The sequence below is a fragment of the Eptatretus burgeri genome, chromosome 16 (assembly GCF_056783735.1).
Source record: "Eptatretus burgeri isolate ZD-2024b chromosome 16, Ebu_testis_v1, whole genome shotgun sequence".
NCBI lineage: Eukaryota > Metazoa > Chordata > Myxini > Myxiniformes > Myxinidae > Eptatretus > Eptatretus burgeri.
In genome coordinates, this window is record NC_140976.1 from 3141309 (window position 1) to 3167834 (window position 26526).

General features: G+C 43.9%; 1 protein-coding gene across 10 annotated transcripts in view; it reads right to left on the reverse strand.

The window, feature by feature from the left end:
• The window catches only part of LOC147010336 (transient receptor potential cation channel subfamily M member 4-like), a 582375-nt gene that overhangs the window by 33087 nt on the left and 522762 nt on the right, over positions 1 to 26526 (reverse strand). For 8 of the 10 annotated variants that reach the window (XM_085858968.1, XM_085858969.1, XM_085858967.1 and 5 more), the window contains 2 exons: positions 24388 to 24559; positions 15234 to 15387 (listed from right to left, as the gene is read on the reverse strand). In XM_085858968.1, coding sequence (XP_085715094.1) covers positions 15234 to 15387; positions 24388 to 24559 — 326 coding nt within the window. The remainder of the gene's footprint in view (positions 1 to 15233; positions 15388 to 24387; positions 24560 to 26526) is intronic. The other 2 variants (XR_015052249.1, XR_015052248.1) reach the window with 1 other exon arrangement.

Below are 26526 nucleotides of genomic sequence, written 5' to 3' on the forward strand. Positions count from 1 at the left end.
CCCCCCCCCCCCCCGCGCTGAGATAGTGCGAAAAGGGGGCCCCGTTCCCACCCCACTCCAAGCAGTGCCAACGAAACCCGCGAAGGAGTGCGGAGTCGGGACACCGCCGCCACGTTTGCGGCTCATCACAAGACATGGGTAGGCTCCACCCGGTCTCGCGGCCCACAGGCCCCGTCTGTCCCCTTGTCGTTGAGGGTGTCCCTTTTCTTTTGCTTTTGAGTAAATGTGTTGTCGGTGCCGTCTGCAAAGTAAAACTGTGTAAGTGTTGCCGTATGCTCGCGTAGTCGATAGTAGATCTGTATTGTTGTGTTTCTTTTGTTACATCTGCTTTTGGTGCATAATTGTTGTAATTGTATATGTGTGCTCTCCGTGTGCCGCGGAATAAATGTGCCTTATGCTGAACTGTTTTTCCCGTTTCGCTTCGTCTTTTCTTTAATTGAATCTCCATCTTGCTTCACGTAAAGGGTTGGTCATGGGCTTAATACGCCCGATAATTAATTAATCGGAACTGTCGAGGCCGACGTTAACACCGCTCGGTTATCCCGATAGTACGGAACGGGTCGCTTAAGTGGCCCGTTTCTGGAGTCGACCTGCGGCGAGGTGCGATCGCCCAGTCTGCCCTCTGTGTGGGTACTTAGGTAGGTCGAATTTAGCGAACAAACCTCTCCCACGCGGGGGGCCGATTGGTACGATCATGGTGAGGCCGAAAGGCCCACCCGTGACTAGTTCCCGGCGTTAGTCCGAGAGGGTCATGACAGAATTGTCCGTCCGGTGGGCGACGTGCCGCGATTTGAGTTACGTGGCCGCTCGCACGCCGGCCGGCGCGAATTCGCAGCAATATATATATATATATATATATATATATATATATATATATATATATATACATACATATATATATATATATATATATATATATATATATATATATATATATATATATATATATATATATATATATATATATATATATATATATATATATATATATATATATATATATATATACATACATATATATATATATATATATATATATATATATATATATATATATATATATATATATATATATATATATATATTGTTACGGCTGTGGAAATTTGCAATACACCAGAAAGGTCCTAAGGTCAGATATATCGATAAGTTCATGTGTAGTTAATCCACACCCGTTGTTTCGAGGGAATATGTGTGATTCATCCGGGCTGTGACGCTTTGAGTTAGCCATTTTTCTTTTCTTCCTTCAATTGTTTTGGACCAATCACCCCCCCCCCCAACAATCAAATCGCCACCACCAACAACGCCTGCCAACAACCAATCCACCACAGCAAACCGCCCACCACCTTCGCCTTTCTCCCTCCAAAACCATCAAGAACACCACCCGACAACACCGAACATCGTGCTGTCCAAAGCCCGTTCGGTGATAGTCACCGAACGTCGTGCCGCGAGTGCATATGGATTCCTTTTCGGGAGAGAAAACGGATCAAAAGGGATTCACGCCCCCTTTTTATCCGTCCAATGGCTGAACTTCGGGCGGCGTAGCCCCGCCTCCAATCGCGATTTGATCCGCGAATTTACATATACGCCCCTTCCACGGGCTATATAAGCGCGAGCTCACGGAAGAAGAAAGTAGCGCAGTATGTCGGCAGAGAACCAAGTGGGAGCAGTGGAGTGGCAGCGGTGGAGTGGTCGAGTGTTCGGAATCGATCGGTGGAGGCGACGCAGCTCGAGGAGTCGGCAGTGCAGACGGGGCCCGATCGACGAAAGGGAGACGAAGCTCGGAGTCGAGGTCGAGGGGCAAGTTGCGGAGTGGAGCAGGGACGCGAAGGAGGGCTCAGGGGTGAGAGATCGCCGGAGTCAGTGCTGTCCCGAGGCCCTGCCAGGGGGGACGGAGCGTCAATCATTCCCCTCTCCCCATACCGGGCATCAACAATTCCCCCATCCGCGCTGAGATAGCACCGGTCACCCCGTCCGTTCCCCATCCCAACCGCGGTGCCGACCGAGAGACACGTGCTTGCGCGGAGCACGCCAGAGGGAGCTCACCGGCCACGCCAGGGGCACGGAGTCAAGCGCGTTCCGCTGACATTGCGGTTTGCCCGCCATCGCGCCATGAGGGCGCGGGTAAGACCCCTTCGTTCTCGTGGATCTGGCCGCTCACCCAGGTTCCACGCGCATTTGGTCCACGGACCTGTCTGCCTCCTTGCCTATGAGGGTGGCTTTTGCTTTCTTTGCTTTTTGTGTCAATGTATGTGTGGCGCCAGTCTTGCAAGTAAGCCTGAATAAGTGTGCTGAATAATTGCCTTTTTATTCGGTTGTAACTCTGCGTTGTGTCCTTGGCTTGACTGTATACGTGCATATTTGTATAACTGTAAATACGTGCTTTCCGTGCTTCCGAAATAAATGTGCTTGTTAAATGGTGACCCGTTTCGTTGCGTCCTTCCCTTCCTTTGAAAGTTCCATCTTGCATCACGTAAGCGATTGTTAGTGGGTTTAGTCACCCAATAAATAATCTGAACCGTCGAGGTCGGCGATAACTCCGCTCGGTTATCCCCCTTAGCACGGAACGAGCCGCTTAAGCGGTTCGTGTCCGGAGCCGACCTGCGGCGTGGTACAACTCCTCGGTACACTACCCGCGCGGGTACTTAGGTTTATCGACATTCGGCGATTCACCCTATTCCGCGCGGGTAGAATGCAGACTGGGTTGTGGTGAGGTTAAACCCCCACCCGTGACTAGCTCCTTGGCGGTAGTTCCAAGAGGGTCACGACTGAATTGTCCGTTCCGGCGACGCGGTTGCGATTTGCGTTACGTGGCCGATCGAATGCCGGGCGGACCGAAATTCATAACAATATATATATATATATATATATATATATATATATATATATATATATATATATATATATATATATATATATATATATATATACACGTATATATATATATGTATATATATATATATATATATATATATATATATATATATATATATATATATATACATATATACAGTGGGGAAAACAAGTATTTGATACACTGCCGATTTTGCAGGTTTTCCCACTTACAAAGCACGTAGAGGTCTGTAATTTTTATCATAGGTTCACTTCAACTGTGAAAGACGGAATCTAAAATAAAAATCTTGAAAATCACATTGTATGATTTTAAAATAATTAATTTGCATTTTATTGCATGAAATAAGTATTTGATCACCAACCAACCAGTAAGAATTCCAGCTCTCACAGACCTGTTAGTTTTGTCTTTAAGAAGCCCTCCCATTCTCCACTCATTACCTGTATTAACTGCACCTGTTTGAACTCGTTATCTGCATAAAAGACAGCTGTCCACACTCAATCAATCAGACTCCAACCTCTCCACAATGGGCAAGACCAGAGAGCTGTCTTAGGACATCAGGGACAAAATTGTAGACTTGCACAAGGCTGGGATGGGCTACAGGACAATAGGCAAGCAGCTTGGTGAGAAGGCGACAACTGTTGGCGCAATTATGAGAAAATGGAAGAAGTTCAAGATAAGTCAATCTCCCTCGGTCTGCGGCTCCATGCAAGATCTCACCTCATGGAGCCTCAATGATCATGAGAAAGGTGAGGGATCAGCACAGAACTACACGGCAGGACCTGGTCAATGACCTGAAGAGAGCTGGGACCACAGTATCAAAGAAAACCATAAGTAGCACACTACACCGTCATGGATTAAAATCCTACAGCGCACGCAAGGTCCCTCTGCTCAAGCCAGCGCATGTCCAGGCCCGTCTGAAGTTTGCCAATGACCATCTGGATGATCCTGAGGAGGAATGGGAGAAGGTCATGTGGTCTGATGAGACCAAAACAGAGCTTTTTGGTTTAAACTCCACTCGCCGTGTTTGGAGGAAGAAGAAGGATGAGTACAACACCAAGAACACCATCCCAACCATGAAGCATGGAGGTGCAAACATCATTCTTTGGGGATGCTTTTCTGCAAAGGGGATAGGACGACTGCACCGTATTGAGGGGAGGATGGATGGGGTCATGTATCGCGAGATCTTGGCCAACAACCTCCTTCCCTCAACAAGAGCATTGAAGATGGGGCGTGGCTGGGTCTTCCAGCATGACAATGACCCGAAACACACAACCAGGGCAACTCAGGAGTGGGTCCGTCAGAAGCATCTCAAGGTCCTGGAGTGGCTCCGTAAGAAGCATCTTAAGGTCCTGGAGTGGCCTTGTCAGTCTCCAGACCTGAACCCAACAGAAAATCTTTGGAGGGAGCTGAAAGTCTGTGTTGCCCAGCGACGGCCACGAAACCTGAAGGATCTGGAGAAGATCTGTATGGAGGAGTGGGCCAAAATCCCTGCTGCAGTCTGTGCAAACCTGGTTAAGAACTACAGGAAACGTCTGATCTCTGTAATTGCAAACAAAGATTTCTGTACCAAATATTAAGTTCTGTTTTTCTGATGTATCAAATACTTATTTCATGCAATAAAATGCAAATGAATTATTTAAAAATCATACAATGTGGTTTTCAGGATTTTTATTTTAGATTCCGTCTTTCACAGTTGAAGTGTACCTATGATAAAAATTACAGACCTCTACGTGCTTTGTAAGTAGGAAAACCTGCAAAATCGGCAGTGTATCAAATACTTGTTCTCCCCACTGTATATATATATATATATATATATATATATATATATATATATATATATATATATATATATATATATATATATATATATATATGTATGTGGAGATATTGCTCATGTCCCATTCCATTCTTGATAAAATTATCTTTTAACTGGCCAGTCGAAAGGAACATGTGGAAGGCCACAGACATTTTCAGTGTTGTGAAATGGACTCACCAGCTGTTGATGCCGGGCTGTTGTTGACACCAAGGCATGTCGTAAACCTCTTGCTGCTCACACAACTTAACAGCTGGCTTTTGCATTTACCCTTGTAAAAACATTCCTTGAGTCTTGTACCAAGGGAGACCTGATCGTAAATCAGTACTGCTTGACACAGTTAAACAGCTGCGACCACTATCCAAAGAGCAGAACAAAGGACGGAATGTCATGGCTCTTGAAATGAGAGTAATCTTCCTGTCACCCTAGTTTTCCTTAGCAAGATAATGACCAGAACAGACCTTCCTATCTATGGAAGAAAAATACTTTCAAAGCCCAGAGGAAGGAAATAGCTCCAGGCTTTTTCTCTCCTCAAAGAAATTGATCCCTGGGAATGGAACCTCCCAATAGATACCAATGATGGGAACAGGGTGAATCATGTTAACAGATGGTCACACAAGGGGCAGAGCAAACTGTGTATAAGACAAGCCAAGATGCTTAGCTTGCCAGAGTTAGATTGGACTACTGTGTGTATTATATATATATATATATATATATATATATATATATATATATATATATATATATATATATATATATATATCTCTCTCTTTCTCTTTCTCTTTCTCTTTCTCTCTCTCTCTCTCTCTCTCTCTCTCTCTCTCTCTCTCTGGTTCTCTCTCTCTCTCTCTCTCTCTCTCTCTCTCTCTCTCTCTCTCTCTCTCTCTCTCTCTCTCTCTCTCTCTCTCTCTCTCTCTCCATGTACATATTTGATGTGAATAAAAAAACTCTTCTCTACCAAGATCAGTGTGGACAGCGCTCGATTTCAATCAGCATTGACGCACCTGATCTCGACAATTGGTGATGAAGGTGGGATAAGACAGACCAAGGAGGAAAGCGAACTGCCCTGGTGAGACAAAAGAGGAGAGAGCCGGCCGGCTTAAGATAAGGTAAGAAGAACTTCCTCTTTTCTCGCACTCGGTCATACAGGTTCGCTACTCTTTGTGATCTGTCCTTATCTTAAAAGAACAAGGGGAGAAGGAGTTTTTTGTGCACATCAGAAAGGGGTACCCGGGAATGTTGGGGTCCATTGGGAGGTTGAGGGAAACCCATGAAGGGGCAACCCAAGAACACCTCAGGGACAGGGTCCAAACGGGAGATTGAGGGAAGGGAAAGGGTGTGAAAGCTCCTGACCCAACCCAAGGTATTCCGTTGGGAGATTGAGGGCGCGGAAGGTGTGCCAGGGAGTGTGAGGGTCCGTGGGAAGGTGTGAAAGATGCCCGACCCAGCCCGAGAATACCCCTAGGCGGAAAATACTGACCGGCCCAAGAATACTCTATGAAAGACCAAGGGAAAATGGGAAATAAAACGTCAAAACCAAAGACTGATAATTATGCCCCACCCCCAAATACAGTGGTGGGATTGATGTATGGAAAATGTGGAGTTAAGTCATGTACTCAATTGGCATAATGGTATAAATGGACAAAGGAAGTCCCATGCCCATTCCTGAGATGGGGCTCCTTAAGAGCAGAAATTATAGATAACTTGTCATGTCGATTAGAACAACGGACAAGCGATAAGTTAGAACCAGAGCCAGATCTTGAAGCTTGTAAGATGTGGGACGAAGAAGCCCTACAAGTAACTGAAGTGGCTAGAAATTTGATAAAACGGAAAATGTTGAAATTAGAAACACAGGTTAAAGGGTTGCCACAACAAGGGATTGAGATTACTCCTGCCCCTGGAACTGCCTCTGAAATTCTCGTGCAAGGGCGGGAAGATCAGGTAAGTAATGCAGGTGTTTCACCTGCGTGTGTGAATAGCACACCAAGTTTGTATCCGGACCTGGGAGACGTGTGGCTGCTGGCCACAGCTTCTGCCTTCCCGGTTCAAGAAATAACTCCAGCGGGACCAGGAGGAATGCAAGCTCAATCGGTGTACCAACCGTTTAAAGAAGGCAAATTGAGATCAATGAAGGAAAGAGTGTTCGATCTGAGAGGAAATGGAGGAGCAACAAAGGAGTTAATAATACAGTGGGTTGAGACACTCCACTGCACACATAGAGACATTGGGGTGTTATATCATGCAGTATTGTCCCCATATGAGTGGAAAAGAGCTAAGCAAGATGCCCAGTGGCTATAAAACGAGCCACGGGGTCCAGCAGCATGGACTGCTGAAGAACGACAGGAGGTGCGTCAGCTCCTGTATGATGCAATTGAGAGAGTGTTGTGACCGGTAGCACGAGATTGCGATAAGATTTATGAAACAAAGCAACGTCAAGGGGAACAGGCATGCAAATTCATGCACATAGATTAGTGCAGGCATTCTTACAATATGGGGGTTTTCAAGTTGAAGGAGAGATACCGCAGTGAGCGATGACTAACTTCCTAATGGAAGGGCTCAGGCCTCAAATTAAGAAGCAATTACAGTATGTAATGCTAGGTTGGCAGGCCAAAGGAGCAAATGAGATTTGTATAGTGGCTGATCAATGTTCGGACCGGGCAGAAGAAAAGGAGAGCGCAAAGCCAAAAATTAAAGAAGTCTTTCAGATGGTGTAGTTAGACAAAGTAGCAGAGCAAAGAAAGAATAAGGATTGGAGAAAGTGGGAACTGGAGGAAGATGACACAGACTCGGAAGAAGAGGCGGCCAGCCAATGGGGACGGCAAATGAGAGGTCCGCAAAGATCCCCACCAGCAGTACAGGGTGAATGCCCAAAAAATGGAGTGGAAGAAACAGAGGCTGGACACAAGCGCAACCACAGACCCGCTCAAGAACAGCAGCAGGCCAAGGGCAGGTACAACCAACTGCGCCGCAAGGATGTTTCCAGTGTGGACAACTTGGACATTGGAAAAGGAATTGCCCCCACAGAGGATGATCGGGGTTCCAGCAGGAAGGAGGATCGAGCCAACCGCAGGATCCTAAATCATATTGACAGAACGCGGGTGGCCTCGTGTTGCAAGGAGCGATGCTGACATGAACACCAACAGAGGAGCTTGCAAGTGTAGACATTGTCAACCCCTCTGCACTGGGTGCCACAGGGTGGACACCTTGAATCGCCTCATTTACTTCCCGTAAGTCCTGGACAAATGGCTGCCCATGACTGCCCCCATAAACATGAATAAGCTGGATATTATAATGATGGACGAGAACTTGCTGACATTTTGTAAACAGCTCTGCTGGATCGCAAGGGCAATACACACAAGGGTAAAAGAGGCCCTACCCAAACCAGTGGAAAAGCCGTACCACGCCTTCCAGCCGGGAGACTACGTGCTGATAAAACACTTCACGAGGAAAACAGCCTTGGAACCTCGGTGGAAAGGATCATTTCAGGTACTACTGACCACTCCGACTGTGGTAAAGTGCGAAGGTAAGACAGCCTGAAGACATGCCACACACTGTAAACTTGCAATACCAGCAGAGAAAGGGGCAACATGAATAACACCTATTTTACCATGACCGCGATTCTTTGCGCACTTGTTTGCATGTGGGTTATTCACAATGTCGACTGTAAGCGTGATAGTGAAGAAAACACGAATAATGTGAGAACTACAATGATGGAAAAAGGGAGTAAGACATTAGATCAGGTGGACTCAAAGGATGGAAAAAGAAAGAGACGAGAAATAACCCTTCATAAATAATTGACCGATCATCAATTGAACACCTACCTGGCACTATCTCTACAGTACGCTAGGGTGATGAACAAAAATTAATGTTGGGTATGTTCACACCTTTCACACTCCGCAAAACATGGATTACCCTTGTTTTTGCATCCCACTCCAGGTTGAAGATATGTGTGGGTACCTAGTACGTAGACAGAACAGACCAATTTTAACTCAAGTAGAGAAGACGCCAGCAGTAGTCCAAGGAAGAATAGCAGAAATAAGGAGCAATTGGGAAAAAGGGGGCTATAATTGTATGGAATATGAGCATTGGTATTACCCAAAGTACTATACAGAACTTTTAAGCTGAAAGTCGTGACGCAAGAGGGTTCTACAAGAACAACAAAGTGGACAGACTATGACGCATTGAGAAAGGGGGAGGGACTAGAAAAGTACCCTCCACATTTTCAACTCATGCATAAACAAGTTGGACTAATTTGCCTAGTTCGAAGACAGGGTATGGGACCCCACTTAGGGGAGTCAACATGCCAATATTTTGCCAAACACGGTAACGAGACGGTTACCGTTAAAGGACGAATTAACGGGACAACCATACCTGTAAAAAATAGAAGCAAATAACCTCGTGGAACCTCAGGCACCCCTGAATGGTACGTATTTCGTGTGCGGATATAAGGCAAACTCATGGTTACTGGTGGGATGAACAGGATCGTGCTATTTGGGATTTGTATTACCCAGGATTCGGATCACTGACCAATCGCCAATTATGCCACAGGCCAGATCAAAAAGAGCCATTTCAGAAGTTGAGAGGTTTTTCATGATTGCGTTCCCTTTTAATGGAGCTGGAAAAAGTGCAAGGGAAATTATCAATTTGGCAGTATCATTGGAGAAATTGGCTAACACCACCAGCGAAGGATTTCACAAAACAAGTGCCGAGCTGGTAGCTATAAGGACGACCGTTATCCAAAACCGCATCGCTCTGGATATGCTGCTAGCAGAAAAGGGAGGGACTTGTTCGGTCATAGGGACGGAATGTTGCACATACATCCCAGATAATTCAGAAGAAATTGATAATTTGTCTAACAAAATTAAAGCCGAAGGTGCAAAATATCTTGACTTTAACAAGGGATGGTCAATGGGCTTTTGGTTGAAAGGAATATTTGGCAGTTTGGGAGCCTGGACAATCCATTGGTTGTTCATAGGGCTCATGATCTTCATAGCTGTGATCGTTGTCATCGCTTGTATTAAAAATCTATTCACAGAGTGCGTGAGACGATGTTCTTCCGCAGCAAAGAAGACAACAAAAGCGGAGACGGTCCTGGGGGAGCCTGCGGTGATTGCTGTGGTCAAGCTGCTGTCAACGCTTCCGCCGCCTCTACCCTCCCCGATAATTCACTCCCCACTTTCACCCCAACCCATAGAACGTGAAATATACTGAGAACTTGATGGGACTGTTGACCCACAGCTCAAACTCACATTGGATGAGTGTCTCGAATTGCTTGTGCCAATGGAGGGGATGGGAAGAAATACGATCTAAACATTGCCTTGATGGCAAATATTAGGATTTGTACTTTCTTATTTTTACTCTGGCTTGCAGTTAGTGAAATATATATTATTCTAACTTGTTGTTCATAACGAACACAGTCAGGTCAGGGTCAGGTATGGGAGCATGTGCCAGAACAGCACGTCGCTGCGACCACTTTCCGCCGGTAATCCAGGGGCCTCCGTCTGACCTACCCCCAGGCAGATGCCAGGCCCATCCCCATCTCCTTGAGATGCTGGTCAACCTGCTGCAACCACGAGGCACGTGGTTGGCCCATTGGCCTCCTCCACTCATGAGACTCCCTTGCTGAGAGAATCTGGTGAGTAGGATCAGCATCAGGAAAACGAGCCACGTGTCCATACAGCCGCAAATGATGCTCAGGGACCATGCAGGTAACAAATCCAATCCGTGTCTCTCTCAGCAACCGCTCGTTGGACACAAAATCTGACCAGCGATAGCCAAGGATTCTCCGAAGCGACCTGGTACCAAAGGAATTAAGTCTGCGTCTCAGATCCTTGGTCAGAGTCCAAGTCTCGCATCCATAGAGCAAGACTGGAAGCACCAAGGACTTGAAGACTCGGACTTTCGTCCTCCCGCACAGGTACCGGCAGCGCCACACCCCATGATCCAGTGAATCCATGACTCCCCAGGCCCGACCCAGACATCTATTGACCTCTGACTCACAGCCAGCAGAGACGTGAATATCACTGCCAAGGTAAGTGAATCTTTCCACGACCTCAACATCCTCACCAGAAACAGATACAGACAGGACAGCAGCATCCAAGATGTCATTGAAAGCCTGGATCTTAGTTTTGACCCAAGAAACCCGTAATCCCAGCGGCTCCGACTCCTCATTCAGCAACTCGAGGGCCCCTAAAAGGATATCTAAAGTCTCCGCAAAGATGACTGCATCATCTGCGAAATCAAGGTCCGAGATCTTGACATTCCCAAACGATGCACCGCAGCTTGATCTTTCCGACATCCTCCCTAGAATCCAGTCCTTACAAGTGCTGAAAAGAGTGGGGGCCAGTACACACCACTGACGAACTCCAGTAACAACTGGAAATAAGTCAGAGATGGTACCACCACACTTCACAGCACTCTCAGTACCAGAGTAGAGTTCAGACATCAGATCGATCAGTTTTAGTGGCACCCCACGAAGACCAAGAATCCTCCAGAGGGCATTCCGATTCACTGAATCGAACGCATTACAGAGATCAACATAGGCTGCAAGCAGCCCCTGCCGAAACTCTCATCTGCGTTCGGTGAGGAAACGAAGAGCAAGGATACGGTCAATCGTTGACCTCTTTGGTGTAAAGCCTGACTGCTCTGGACACTGGTGCTCAAGCAGATGGTGGCGAACCCTATCAAGAATTATCCGAGCAAAGACCTTGCCCGGCACTGAGAGCAGCATCACCCCTTGGTAGTTGTTGCAGTCTTGGCGATCACCCTTCCCTTTCCAGTGCAGCGATGAGCTTGTGGGGGCTGAAACCATGAACCAGCCACCCTAAGTCCATGACTTCTTGCAAAGTCAAGGAACTTAGTGCTATTCTGATTCATAGTTCCTGACCCATGGGGACCAACACACGTCTCATAACCATTCCTATCAGTTCCAGTCGATGCATTGAAATCCCCCAAGACTAGAAGTGTATCTCGTCTGGGGCACTGATCAAACACAGACTCGAGTGTGGCGTAGAATGCATCCTTCACGGTGAGGTCACTCGCCTCAGTCAGAGCATAGACAGAGACCAGGGAAATGACACCTAAGGAGTGACGAATCCTTCGTCTCATAATACGCTCGTTGACCGGTGTTACCTCAATTATCATTGGGGTCAGCTTATTGGACACAGCTGCAGCAACTCCTTGAGTATGGTAACCATCAGAGCGACCAGACCCATAGTAGGTGTAACCACCCACCATTATCTCGCCGCAATCCGGTCTCCGAACCTCAGAGATTGCTGCAATACCGATGTCCAAACGCTTGAGCTCAGATGATAACAGAGACAGGTGATCATCCTCTCTTCGGGATAGGACATTCCAGGCACCCACCCGAAGGGACCACCTCAGGTTAACCCAAGGAGACCGCCGTCTGGTGGACGACACCTTAGCACCACTCCGACACACTCTGCCGCAATCTGACCCAGGGAGGTTACCACGTGGTTTCCCTCCTTTCATCAAAGATTGGGGGTCCCGAAGGCTTTGCCCCAATCCCGCCATCCGGTGAGCTGCCCTGCGAAGGGAAGCTGCACAGGAGGTACTCCCACGGAGTGGGTTTTCAGATTTTTTTTTTTTGTGTTTTGCGGAATGAACGGATTTTACAGTGGCTGGAGTGCAAATACTGCCACCAACCTCCTAATAAAAAAGTAACCCAACTGCAGGAGGACGTCCGCCGACACAGTTGGGCATGAGATATGGATGGCCGTTTGCTCACATGGAGCTTCTCCGCCCTTTGCAGGTTTTGTTTTTAATCCTGCTGGGTGTCCATATCCAAACACCCTCCTCACCAGAAAACCTGGTGGGGGAGACGGTTTAGTCGCCGACAACCCGACCATGGAACAGGTTAGTTCAGATTTACATGGTACCTGTAGCAGGTTACAGATCTGACCCGACCTGACCACAACCTGACCTGAACACAGAAGTTAGCCAAAATATATTCTTAATTGTCATTCATAAAGAACATAGTAGTTTGCTAAAAAATATTCTTGTCTGTTGTGCATAAAGAACCTTGTGTGAGTCGCTTTAGAAAGTAACTTTACTTCCTCATAACCTATGCTTAATTCATAATTGCTGCAACACTACCCATTTTTTTACAGAGGGGTGGGGGTGTTGTTGGTCTGGTTGGGTGGTGGATAGGGGTCTATTCTCAGGCTAGGGGGTGCAGGAGGAACCCCCGACCGTCATGGGCCACTTGGAGCTGACCATAAGAGTGGGCCACCTGGAAGAAGACTCCTGTCTGCTATCCTGCCGATCCATGGATGCTCCATCTCTCAAAATTATTGTGTCGCTGTTTTGTTTCTTTAACACAAATGTTCCAAAGTAACAAAAGGAGCGATTGTGGAGATATTGCACATGTCCCAAGCCATTCTTGATAAAATTATCTTTTAACTGGCCAGTTGAAAGGAACATTTGGAAGGCCACAGACATTTTCAGTGTTGTGAAATGGACTCACCAGCTGTTGATGCCGGGCTGTTGTTGACACCCAAGGCATGTCGTAAACCTCTTGCTGCTCACACAACTTAACAGCTGGCTTTTGCATTTACCCTTGTTAAAACATTCCTTGAGTCTTGTACCAAGGGAGACCTTATCGTAAATCAGTACTGCTTGACACAGTTAAACAGCTGCGACCACTATCCAAAGAGCAGAACAAAGGACGGAATGTCATGGCTCTTGAAATGAGAGTAATCTTCCTGTCACCCTAGTTTTCCTTAGCCAGATAATGACCAAAACAGACCTTCTGTCTGTGGAAGAAAAATACTTTCAAAGCCCAGAGGAAGGAAATAGCTCCAGGCTTTTTGTCTCCAAAAGGAAATTGATCCCTGGGAATGGAACCTCCCAATAGATACCAATGATGGGAACAGGGTGAATCATGTTAACAGATGGTCGTCACACAAGGGGCAGGGCAAATTGTACATAAGACAAGCTAAGATGCTTAGCTTGCCAGAGTTAGATTGGACTGGACTACTGTGTGTATTCTTTCTCTCTCTTTCTCTCTTTCTCTCTTTCTCTCTTTCTCTCTTTCTCTCTTTCTCTCTCTCTCTCTGTACATGTTTGATGTGAATAAAAAACTCTTCTCTACCAAGATCAGTGTGGACAGCACTCGATCTCAATCAGCACGGACGCACATGATATCGACATGTATATATATATATATATATATATATATATATATATATATATATATATATATATATATATATATATATATATATATATATATATATATACATATATAGAAATATATATATATATATATATATATATATATATATATATATATATATATACATATATAGAAATATATATATATATATATATATATATATATATATATATATATATATATATATATATATATATATATATATATATATATATACATATATAGAAATATATATATATATATATATATATATATATATATATATATATATATATATATACACATATATAGAAATATATATATATATATATATATATATATACATATATAGAAATATATATATATATATATATATATATATATATATATATATATATATATATACATATATAGAAATATATATATATATATATATATATACATATATAGAAATATATATATATATATATATATATATATATATATATATATATACATATATAGAAATATATATATATATATATATATATATATATATATATATATATATATATATATATATATATATATATAGAAATATATATATATATACATATGTATATACATATATAGAAATATATATATATATATATATATATATATATATATATATATATATATATATATATATATATATATCGAAATATATATATATATATACATATATAGAAATATATATATATATATATATATATATATATATATATATATATATATATATAGAAATATATATATATATATATACATATATAGAAATATATATATATATACATATATAGAAATATATATATATATATATATATATATATATATATATATATATATATATATATATATATATATATATATATATATATATATATATATATATATATATATATATATATATATATATATATATATATGAAAAGAACAGTCGGTGAGGCGGAAAAGCCAACCATCAGTCTTGAAGATATGCCTAGAAATCACGTCCTGTTTGAACATTAATTCCCCAAGACCCTAAAGATCCCAAAAGATCCAAAAGTTCCTAAGGACCTAAAAAGACCCAAAAGACCCTGTAGACCTCTTAGACCCTTCAGACAGATTAGACAGCTTAGTCCCTTGATCATTTATACAACTTGCACTTTCAAATAAATATATTATCACCAATATTACAAATAAATTTGTAGACAATAAATGTTTGTATTATGATTGGTGTTAATCATGATAACACAGAAAATATGTGACATAAATCTCTGCAACGATGTGTGGAGAGGCGAGTACAGTGAGCCAATCCACACTCATTTATTATAAGATGAAAACGTCTCTCAAACTTGTGTGTTACTCAAGGGAAAGAGAAAGGGTGCAAATCATACTTGAAAATGGCGATGAGAAGGGTGAGGAGGAGAATGTTGGCAAAGATGAGGTAGATATAGGTGGAGAGGATTATCAAGCCATTGATCTCCTTCTCGAGACAGTGTGGGCTCTCAAAGTCACTGCCATTGGTCGTGCAGGAAACATTGGCTGTATCTGGTAGACAAGGACAACACGTTTATTCATCCAAGGATGATTCTTGCCTTGGGAAGGTGATAGTTTTAACTTTTATTTGTCCCCACACTTGCACTTATTCTTTCCTGGAAGTGAAATAATTCAATGGACAGCGTAGTGTGTCGGTTATTACAAAAACATTCATCCACTCACAATGATCCGGTCTCAAAGATTTTATTCATTCCCTCAGCCATCGAGGTCGAATGATGTTATGTTTTCACCCCTATCTGTCTGTTTGTGTACAGGATATCTCAAAGAGTTGTGGATGGGTTTGGATGAAATTTGGTGAGCAGGTTGGGTGTGTGACCTGGATGACCTGATTAGATTTTAGTGAAGCTCCAGATCCAGGTAGTATCATTTTTTTCAGTGATTCTTCACCATTGTGATTCTGCCTTCAGTGATTTCAGTGATTCTGCCTTCTTCCTTGTCTCTTGTCCCCCCTCTCCCCCAGCACCACAGAGCCTTTTCTCCTCCTCATTCGGCCCCCTCCCCTTGCTATTCTGCAATACCCCACACTCTTTCAGCAACCCTCCTTCCCTCCCCCCTCGTCCCTTGTCCTACCCTCCCCCTCCCCCATCCACCTCCTGCACCCAAAACCTCCTCCCCTACCTCTTCATTAAAAGTGTGGACCTCTAATATCCGGGGCCTTCGCTCAAACCTTTCAGATCTTTCCATACAGGTTGCCACTGACAAACCAGACATTATCTGCCTAACAGAAACTTTCCTCTCCCAAGACGTGTCTGACTCCCAAGTATCTCTCCCTGGTTACTCCCTCTTATGGTATGACAGACCTGAGCCTCGTCCTGGTGGAGGTGTTGCTCTCTTCATCAAAGACTCTATTCCTCACTCTCCATGAACTGAAGCTCCAGATCCAGGTAGAATCATTTTTTCAGTGATTCTTCACCATTGAGAGACAGGGCCAAAAACTATATATAGCATAATATCTCAAAAAGTCGTGAACGATTTCAGACGAAACTTGGTGGACACATTGGGTGTGTTACAAGGACAGACTGATTTGATTTTGGTGAAGATCTGTATCAGGATGCGAGAATTGTTTAATTTTCAAAGTGATTCTTCACCATTAAGAGATAGGGCCAAAAACGATATAGTGTCGTACAGCACGATATCTCAAAAATGTATTGGGCCTGATATGTTCTCATGGGTCAGATATTACATGGCGGTGTTATGCACTCTACCGAGTGCCCTTGCAGTGATACTATGTTATGCCTTTTCTTCTGATTTAACTCGAGAACCCCAACGTGGGGTATGAGGTACCCACACACAGTGAATAGCTCGATGCTCCACTAGGTTACCCCATGAGTCAGAGCTTGGGACTCCATATACCTTCAGTGCATGGGCAGACATCACTGAGGAAGGGTAAGTCACTCTGCTCTCTTTCCTGTTTTTTTATCCCCTGCCGCATGGCAGAAGGGGATATTGTTGTCACCCGGGTCGTTTGTCCGTCCATCCGTCCGTCTGGCTGGCTGGGCGTCAACATTTATAGCTGTGAGTGCGATAACTCATAAACTGTTCGCCATATCGATTTCAAATTTGCGTCACACATGTACCACCTGAAAAGGAATAACCTTATTGATTTTGGGCTTGGCCGGATCCAAGATGGCCGACTGGGGCGGCCATCTTGAAAAATATGTTTTTTGTAATAAATGGAAAACCGCTTATCTGATTTCAATTATTTTTGGTTACGACGTTGCTCACCCCTGGGGAACTTTTTTGAGATGATGACCAAATGGTCTCTTGTTTCCAATTCACCTCCCTCATTATCTGGAATATGTATGACCTTTTTAATTCAATGGCGGGGGATTCCCCATCTCTGATGGTATATTTATATATAGCATAGTCTGGGCATCTTCTACCAAACATTAGTGTTTTAAGGCTACTCCTTTATACACTAATGTGGGGTATAAGATGCCCAGGTCATGGAATATATTGACGCACTTCAAATACGCTGTTTGCAATTTGTGATTTCTTAATTGTTTTCAGGCAGTGATATATTCCTTCACATAACTTGTGCAGAGACCAGAACCTGAAAAGAATACAAGATGTCAAAGAAGAGTGTGAGATGTGTGTATCTTAGTGCAGCTAAGATATAGGTAATGCCTACAAATGATCTTGGAATGTGCCTTCGATCATTATTAACAAACATTATTAAAGACGTTCACATTCGCGTACACGTTCACGTACACGTACACGTACACGTTCACTTACACGTACACGTTCACTTACACATACACATACATATTCACAAAAATTGTAAAAATAATTGTTTTTTTTCACCAATTAGTTTGAATCAGACCAAAACCACCACCATTTCATCCAAAATTTTAACTTTGGAAAATTAAGGAATTCATCAAAAATGAAAAATTCATCTATGAATTGATTTATCAAGAAATCAAAAACACTCTTTATAACCAAATCATTTGTTCACTGTCCTGTCAAAATATCAGCTTTTGTTGCTCAAAAGGTGCTTGAGATATTGCCCAGGTGAGAAAGAAAATGAATAAGTCATTAATAAATCCATAATAATTAATCAATGAATTGATTAATCAAAAAATAACGTTTTTTCCAAAGCACATATTGACTTTTGTTCCCAAATTTCAGTTTCTTAGCTCAAAGGATGGCTGAGATATCACCCAGACAAACAAACAATAAATAAGTGGAGGTACAATCAAGGTACACCGCCCCATGCCAAATAAATAAATAACAAATCCTCCAGTGTGCAATATTGTTGCGGTTGTGGAAATTCACAAAACACCATACAGGTTCCCCGGAGATCAGTTATTTCGATAAGTATGTGTTTCAGCTTAGAATCCCCCACCGATGTGTAAAGGGCTTTGTTTGTGTGCCGGGCTATGAATCTTTGAGGTAGCCATTATTCTTTTTCTGTTTTTTATTTCAAAACATCTCCTACAAAAACGCCATCATTATCGACGAACAACGCTACCTCCGCACCAGCAGCCATTGTGCGCCGCAGTGAACAGCCGGGCGCGAGCTGATTACCATATTCGGATCACAAGAGGGCTTTCCCCGGAATAAACCAGTGACGTCGAAAATGGGGTTTCCCTCGAGGGGTGAGAGTTCGGAGGTGAAGAGTGGGCGGAGCCACGGCCTCGGGTGGGAGTTCGAGGGGCGGCTCGCCAGCCCTATAAAAGGGCATAGCTTGGCGAAGTCTCGCTAGTTAAGGAAGGGCAAGTCGCAAGAGAAGTCTCGGAATCTGGCATCTTCAGCCAAGGTGCCAGCTGCGATGGAGTCCAGTGAGTCATCGGAGTCCGGGCAAGGAGAGCCAGCGGCAGCGGGAAGCTTGGTGGTCCGGGAAAACGGCCCTAATGGCGGTCGAGCAGGCGTCGCTGAGGTTGTGAACGGGTCCCAAAGAGCATCAACTCTAAAAGAGCAAGAACCCGTTCACTCCGCCGAAAGCGTCGCCGGCCAGGCCCGACAAAAGGCTGCGCCGAAGCCGGACCACCGAGGAGAACCAAGCAGTAGCTTAAGCTGCTCGCCCAGCTGCTAAAGCCGCTCAAGCGACTGGCGCATTACGACACGAGGACCAAGCAGAGACACCAGGGGTCATCGACCCGAAGAGCTTCGAGCCGTCACAAGGGGCGGCCAGGTAACCTGCCCGGCCTCTTGTGAGCCTTCGGTCATCCAGGCTCCGAGTTCAAATAAAGGCTCACGGGTCCATTTCTTTTCTGGGTTTTTGTATGGAAGTCTGTGGCGCCTTGTCTTTTTAAGTAGAAATGATTTAAGTATGTGCCTGTACATAAACAAGTATATATCGGCTGTAGGCTTTGCTCGTGTCTTGTCCCTTTCCCCCATTTATTGCTTGCCTATTAGAAATAAATACCCCATTTGTTAAATGTTCTCAGCTCGTCCGTGTCCATTTCTGCCATTGACTGAGCGTGTCACGCGTGTTGGAAACTAGCAAGGCCGTTGTGCCACAGTAACGGGTTAATCGGACCGATGGAACTTGGCGATTAAAACCGCTCGGCATCGCACACGGAACAGGCTCACTAAGCGGCTCATTTCCGTACGAGTTCCGTCAAGGGAGAATTTCCTCGGAAGATTTCCCACGTGGATACTTTGGTATATAGAGAATTTGGCTATTCACCCTAGTCCACGCCGGTCTGTCTATTGGCAAGTTCGGTCCAAAAGAAAAGACCCGTCTTCTCCGAAGTTTTCCGGAGAAGTAGGACCTGAATTCCGGGCGATCGAGCCGAGCCGACTCCACTGCTCCATCTAGTGGTCGTGCTCGTGGTCGACCCCCCGGCGAACCGTAACAATATCACCGACGCATCTTTGGCTCCCGATGATGCCACCTTGCAGCACATGAAGACGGAATTAGGAGGGAGCAGTGGAAAAAAATTGATTAATTGCATCATTTAAATTAATAAATAATAATCGTAAAATAATGAATTTCTTAATCAATTGGCTAATTGCATACCGAAACCACCACTGTTTCATCCGAATCTCTAACTTTTCGAAAATTAAGTAATTAATCGAAAAATTAAATAATTAATTGATTAATTTTAAAAAGAAATATATATATATATATATATATATACATATATATATATATATATATATATATATATATATATATATATATATATATATATATATATATATATTGTTACAGCTGTGGAAATTCACAGAACATCATTCAGGTTTCCCAGATATCAGTTATATCGATAAGTGTGTGTTCAGATCAGATTTCCCCACCGATGTCTAAAGGGGTTTATTCGTGTAACCGGGCTGTGATCTTTGAGGTAGGATTATTCTTTTGCTATCGTTATTTTGGAACAACCACCTTCTCCACAACGCCAACCACAACCACATCTCCACAACACAAACCACAGCACTCCTCACCACCTTCACCACAACGAACGACATCCCGCCTTCATCTCCGCAAACGCCACCATTTTGACACTGGCAACAGCGTCTGCATCGAGCAACATCTCTTCTAACAGACGTGGGGGGGGGGGGGCTGTTGGAACGGGAGCCGATGTCTTCTGCAACATCCGCGTGTTGGGGCTGTCTTCTGCAACGTCCGCTCTCTTCATGTTTCACGAAAAGCGGATCAAAAGAGCAAAAGGGGCGGAGCCAGTCGGGGGTCGAAGGTTGGAGGTGGGAGATCTAACCTCGCCCACAGGCCCCATAAAAAGGCGCGCTGAACGCTATTCGCGCGAGTAGCTGAAGTCTGGCGTGAGTTGGAGTCGAGCTGGATGGAGGAAGGTTGAAGTCTGGAGTGAGTTGGAGTCTGCAGTCTGGAGGAAGGTTGAAGTCGGGGAGTAGCTGAAGTCTGGAGTAGGTGGAGGTCTGCAAAGAAGGTAGAGGTCTGCAGAGAAGGTGGAGGTCTGCAGTCGGTGGAAGTCGAGGTGCGCAGTGGAGCTCGTCTGGAGACTGGAGCTTGGAGCCAAGGAGAGAGTCCAGCGAGGAGCGAGGAGCGCAACCCGCCTGCCATGCCGCGCAGAACTGCGGGGTTTTGGGAGAAAGCCAGAGAGGAGTCGCCAGCCAGCGACAGAACGGTCCGAGGTGATCGGGCCTCGGGAGGGTCCAAACGACGCCGAGGAGTGAGCGGGCTCTTAAGAGAGAGAGAGAGCATCAACTATAAAAGAGCAAGGCCCATTCGCTCCTCTGAGGCATCGTCGGCTAGGCCCGATCAACCCGGCCGCACGACAAGGCCTGGGTCAAACCGCGTCGACACCACACCAGCTGCCATGTTGACGAGACGACGAGGGTCGCCCCTGCAAGTCACCATAAAGGTGACAGGTAACCAGCCCGGCCTCTCCGAGCCTTTGCGGTCTTCACAGCTCCGTGATTTATAAAGACCCGCGAGGTCCAGTGTACCCCTTGTCTTTCTGGGTTTTTTTTCCTTTGAATGAATGATGTGGCGCCGTGTCTACTAAGTAGTAAAAACTGTTAAGTGATTGTGTAGAACGGTTGTAGTTCTTCTGTCATGCGTGTTTGCCTTGTATAATTGCATGCGTGTTTTGCCTTGTTTAATTGCATACGTGCTTTATTATAATAAATGTCCTTGTGTGAATGTTCACCCGTTCGTTGCGTCCTTTCCCTCCAATTGAACTGCCATAATTGAGTTCGGAATACTAGCTGGCTTTTTAATAACCGATAAGCAAATCGGGTCCAACGGGACTTGGCGATAATACACCGCTCGGTCATCGTAAAACGGAGCGAGCTGTTTAAAGCGGCTCGCTTCCAAGCAGGCCCCGTTGAGGTACAATCTCTCGGTAGTCTACCCGCGCGATTAATGAGGTAAATCGACCATTCGGCGATCGGACCCTGTAGTGCGGGTAGAGTATTGACAAGGCTGTGGTGTGCTTAAAAACACACCCGTGGCTGGATTTCGGCATTGATCCGAAAGCTGCGACTAGGTTTGCCCGTTTGGTGGGTGAGAGCCGCCACCATTGGCTAAACGCAGCCGCCCGCATACTGACGGGGGGAGAACCACAACAATATATATATATATATATATATATATATATATATATATATATATATATATATATATATATATATATATCATTTTTGCCAAAGCACATCTTTACTTTTGTCCCCAAATTTCAGATTCCGAGCTTGATATTACCCTGACAAACAAGGAAATAATTAATCAATTAATCAATAAATTAAAAAAATACCCTTTATAGCCAAATCATTTGATCACCGTCTTGTCCAAGTATCAGCTTTATAGCTCAAAATGTGCCTGAGATATTGCCCAGATGAGAAAGAAAATAAATAAGGAATTAATAAATCTATAATAATTAAGTAATTAAAGAATTAATTGATTAATCAAAAAATTAAAAATAATCTTTTTGTCAAAGCCCATTCTTCACTTTTGTCCCTAAATTTCAGCTTTCCCAGCTCAAATGATGGCTGAGATATCGCGTGGACAAACAAACAAACAAACAAGAAAGAAAATAAATGGAGTAAAAACTGAGTACTACCTTCCTTCGGTGCCCGGCGATGATGTTATGCATCACCTAGATATGGAATTGGGAAGGAGAGGTGTACAAAAAGAGCGTTTTCGCCAAAACACATCTTCACTTTTGGCCCCAAATTTCAGCTTCTTGTCTCAAAGGATGACTGACACAAACAAGAAAGAAAATAATTAATCGATTAATTGATTAATCAATATATCAAAAATACCCTTTCTAGCCAAATCACCTGTCACTATTGTCCAAATATCAGCTTCCTTGCTCAAGAAGAGCCTGAGAAATTGCCCAGATGAAAAACAAAATAATAAGTAATTAATAAATCGACAATAATAAAGTAATAAATCAATTAACTGATAAATGGGGAATTTTTTTTTTCCACTTTTTTGTGAAAGTACATGTTGATTTTTGTACCCAAATTTCAGCTACCTTGCTCAAAGGGTGGCTGAGATATCACCTAAATAAGAAAACAAGAAAACAAACAAAGAGTAAAAACAGAGAAACTGAGTACTCCCTTCCTTCAGCGTCCGTCAGTGACGTCATGCGTCGCTGAGATATGGAATTGGGAAGGAGGGGAGCACAAAAGACGTCATGCAGAGCACAATACTTGCAAAATCCACCCCCCCCCCCTATCCAAAGGTTGCCATGGGTACAAATTGTCCATTTCATTAAGATTAAAATTGACAATCAGGTCAATTGGATGAAAATTGATTATTTTTCAGATTGAAATGGATTTTAGAAGTTTGACCTTGAGGTGACCTGAAATAGTTGCTTTTCCAATTCAGTGAAACAATATGCAAATCCTGTTCAACTTTCAAGTCAATCAGAAGAAGAATGACGATTTTATAAATTTGACCTCAAGATGACCTTTGACCTAAAAATCAATCGGCTTCTCAGTTGAGACTATGTCGACAACTTGATACAGTTACCTGACGATCGGTTTATTATTGTGACCTGTAAGTGATTGACAAAAACAAACACACAGAATAACAAAATCAACTGACCAATATACTTGAAAAATCTTCGATTTTGCAAGTAAAACGCAGTGAAAACTGAGTACACAGACGATGGACAAACGTCATCTTTTCTGATCAATCCAGGTTCGACATTACTTTTCCAGATGGACGTCTTCGCGTGGACCATCGGCAAGGGCACCGTTTAGTTCAGCGCTGCATGATTGAGAGAGATCGTTTTGGAGGTGGCAGTGTTATGGTTTGCGGAGCAATCGTCAAATGAACCCTCCACACAATGTTGCAGAGCTTGTGCCTAAATTAACCCTCTGCAGCCTTATAGTTCCGTTAGATAACAATACCAGAAGTTCTGATCTGCCGCCTGTGTTTATCGATGCCCCGTAGATTTCAAGCATGCATCACTGCCCAAGGTGGTCACACTTAATATTGACTTTACAGACTCCTGCAACGTTTATTGTTTTTGTGACGTCACATGCACATATCGATTTTCCCGTCTCTGTGAAGATTCTGTAGGACTGTTCCTGACAAATCTCATGTGATTGCATACAATGATCTTTTCATCACATGCTATGAAATAAAAGTCAATTTTAATTTGGTATGCGATTTCATTGCCTGGTGTAAACCAAGCTGTTAGTCATCATGTAAACAGTCATCATGTAAACCATGTAAACAGTCATCCTGGTGTTTCACAGGCAGGGTGATACATCGATGTGTGCGCCGTCCCTCAAATGCAGGTGGGGTTTTTTTTTTAATCAATACCATCGAATGCAGGTTCTTTTTTAGCATATAAACAGTCATCCTGGTGTTTTTTTTTTATGTAAACAATATCATACTCATCTCGTGTCCATTACTTGACCATAGTTGTTGAAAACATCTTCCGTATGATGAACTAATAAGGCAAAATAAGGCCACAATGGTGGTGCCTTTTCAGCCATTGGGGGAGAGGGACATTGTAGTGTGTGTACACCATAAGATTGTGAAATCAAAAACATGTCTGAGTACAAAGCACTGGTGAGAACACCAAGAGAAGCAGCTTCATACGTACGTACCAAGAACACTGTTAGGAATTTGACCAAAGAGGGTGAGGTAAGGGCGGGAAAAAATCCCTTTCAGCAGCGAGTCTGCACGCTGCTCATTGTGGACGAGGAGGCTTTGTGTGCTCACCCCATACGCGAATATGCACATGATCAACAGAACCAGGAAGAAAATGAGGTCTTCCACCTGCAGGCACAGGAAACAGCCGATCGTCGGTTGGAATTATCATACATGCGAGATAGTCTGTGGTACATCTCCATCGCAATGTGGTACATCTCGAAGAAATTTCCAAATGTTGCGGTGAATTATGTTTATACGTATTATTTCATCTCAACAATGAATTTTTTATGATATTGTTTTTAATCTAATATAAATGACATGTCAGAAAGGATGGTTCTACGTTCAGCCTGTGCTTTTGTGGAATAATTTGACATATCAATATCCATTTCTTGTGAAACACTGAACGATAAATATATTGTAGTGGTTTTATAAACCGCATGCCAAAAGTGAAACACACACAGCAGGTCAGGTCAAGTCAGGTATGAGAGCATGCGCTGGAGCAACACAGCACATAGTCTCTTAGAATAGTTATTTCCGTAATGTACGTTAAGAACAGCGCCTTCCCTATAGGGATAATGATGTAATTAAATGCGTTGGGTTGGGTCGTTAGCACCCCCTCTCAATCCAAAGGGATAATAGCACCATCAGTGCATCATGACATGTGCCATGACTGCCGTCACCATGTTGAGCATGCTTTGTTTTACTGCCATGGCTGCTCAGCATGGGCGAATAACACCAGCGTTCTGGAACCTTAGCTGAAGCCATGCCTTTGGAAGTGCACCCCAAATTCCCATTTATTGTTTAAATCCACCACAAAGTCCTTGTTTGTCCGTTCATTTGCATGGATATCGACCCTGTAATGAAACTTATTGACAATTACCCCTGCACAGTATTTCGTTTTCCTGATCCCCGTTTATTCCCCTCCACGTAAACACGACCAGTAAATGGACCAGGACACGGCACAGCCTCCCCGCCATAATTGCCCCATTCCCTGGCTTTGTGCCGTGGATATTTTTGAACGTGTGGGGTTCGAGCCAGGTGCATGGGGATGGAAGGGATTTCGCCATGTTTCGTGCGGAGCTGTGCTCCTGGTGACTGCTGGAAGGGCCAAAAGAGTGCATATCCAGGTGGGTCGCAGAATGGGTGGGGCTGCAGAGAAATCCCCCACTGGCTGGCATGGGGCCAGTTCATAAGATCTCACGTGGCCCAGTAGCTGGCCCCAAGCTCCCTTGGAAGATCTGACGTGCAGCTCTTTGGCCCCGCCTGCCATTGGGGCTACACAGCTGTACTCAATGCGCTGTTTCTCTTTCTCTCTCTTTCTCTCTCTCTCTCTCTCTCTCTCTCTCTCTCTCTCTCTCTCTCTCTCTCTCTCTCTCTCTCTCTCTCTCTCTCTCTCTCTCTCTCTCTCTCTCTCTCTCTCTCTCTCTCTCTTGGTTCTGGCAGTCACATTCACTCTCAATCTCTCTCTGCCCTGGTCATCGCACTCGTTCCCTCTCTCTGTCCTGGTCATCACCCTGACTTTCTTCCCTGGTCCTGGACACTTTGGCAGAGATCTGCAGTGCTCGTGGCTGTCGGCTGGATGCTCCTGATGGAAGTCATGGACCCTCGATTGTGGAGTGCAGTGTCAGGGCTGTTCCGTAGAGCGGCAGGGAGAGTGGTATAAGGCTGGACAGGGCGACGGTTCAACGTATGGTAGGCTGAGGCCACCTTGCTCCACCAAATTATCTCCCCGTGTGTTTGTGGTCTGATGGGTACCCTGTTATGTAATCCAGAAGGTAAGGAATAGGTTAAGCTAAGTCTGCAACTTGTGCATTTTCTTTCCTTTTTGTAAATACACACCTTCATTTCCTTTCATTGCATTTCCTCATTTCTTGCTCTGGTTACCTCCTTGACTCCATTAAAGCCCTTGAGTTCCCTTCCCTCCTTACCTGTGCTCTACTTTTCCTGCTGTTAATAAATTGCCTTGTTCACATTTTCCTTTCAATCTGCCTGTGTCTGTGCCTGTCCTTTCCCCTTATTGATCCAGCAATATCCGGACATAGATTAGCCAGGAGATTATAATCCTCCGACTAATTGGCTCTCACATCAGTCCG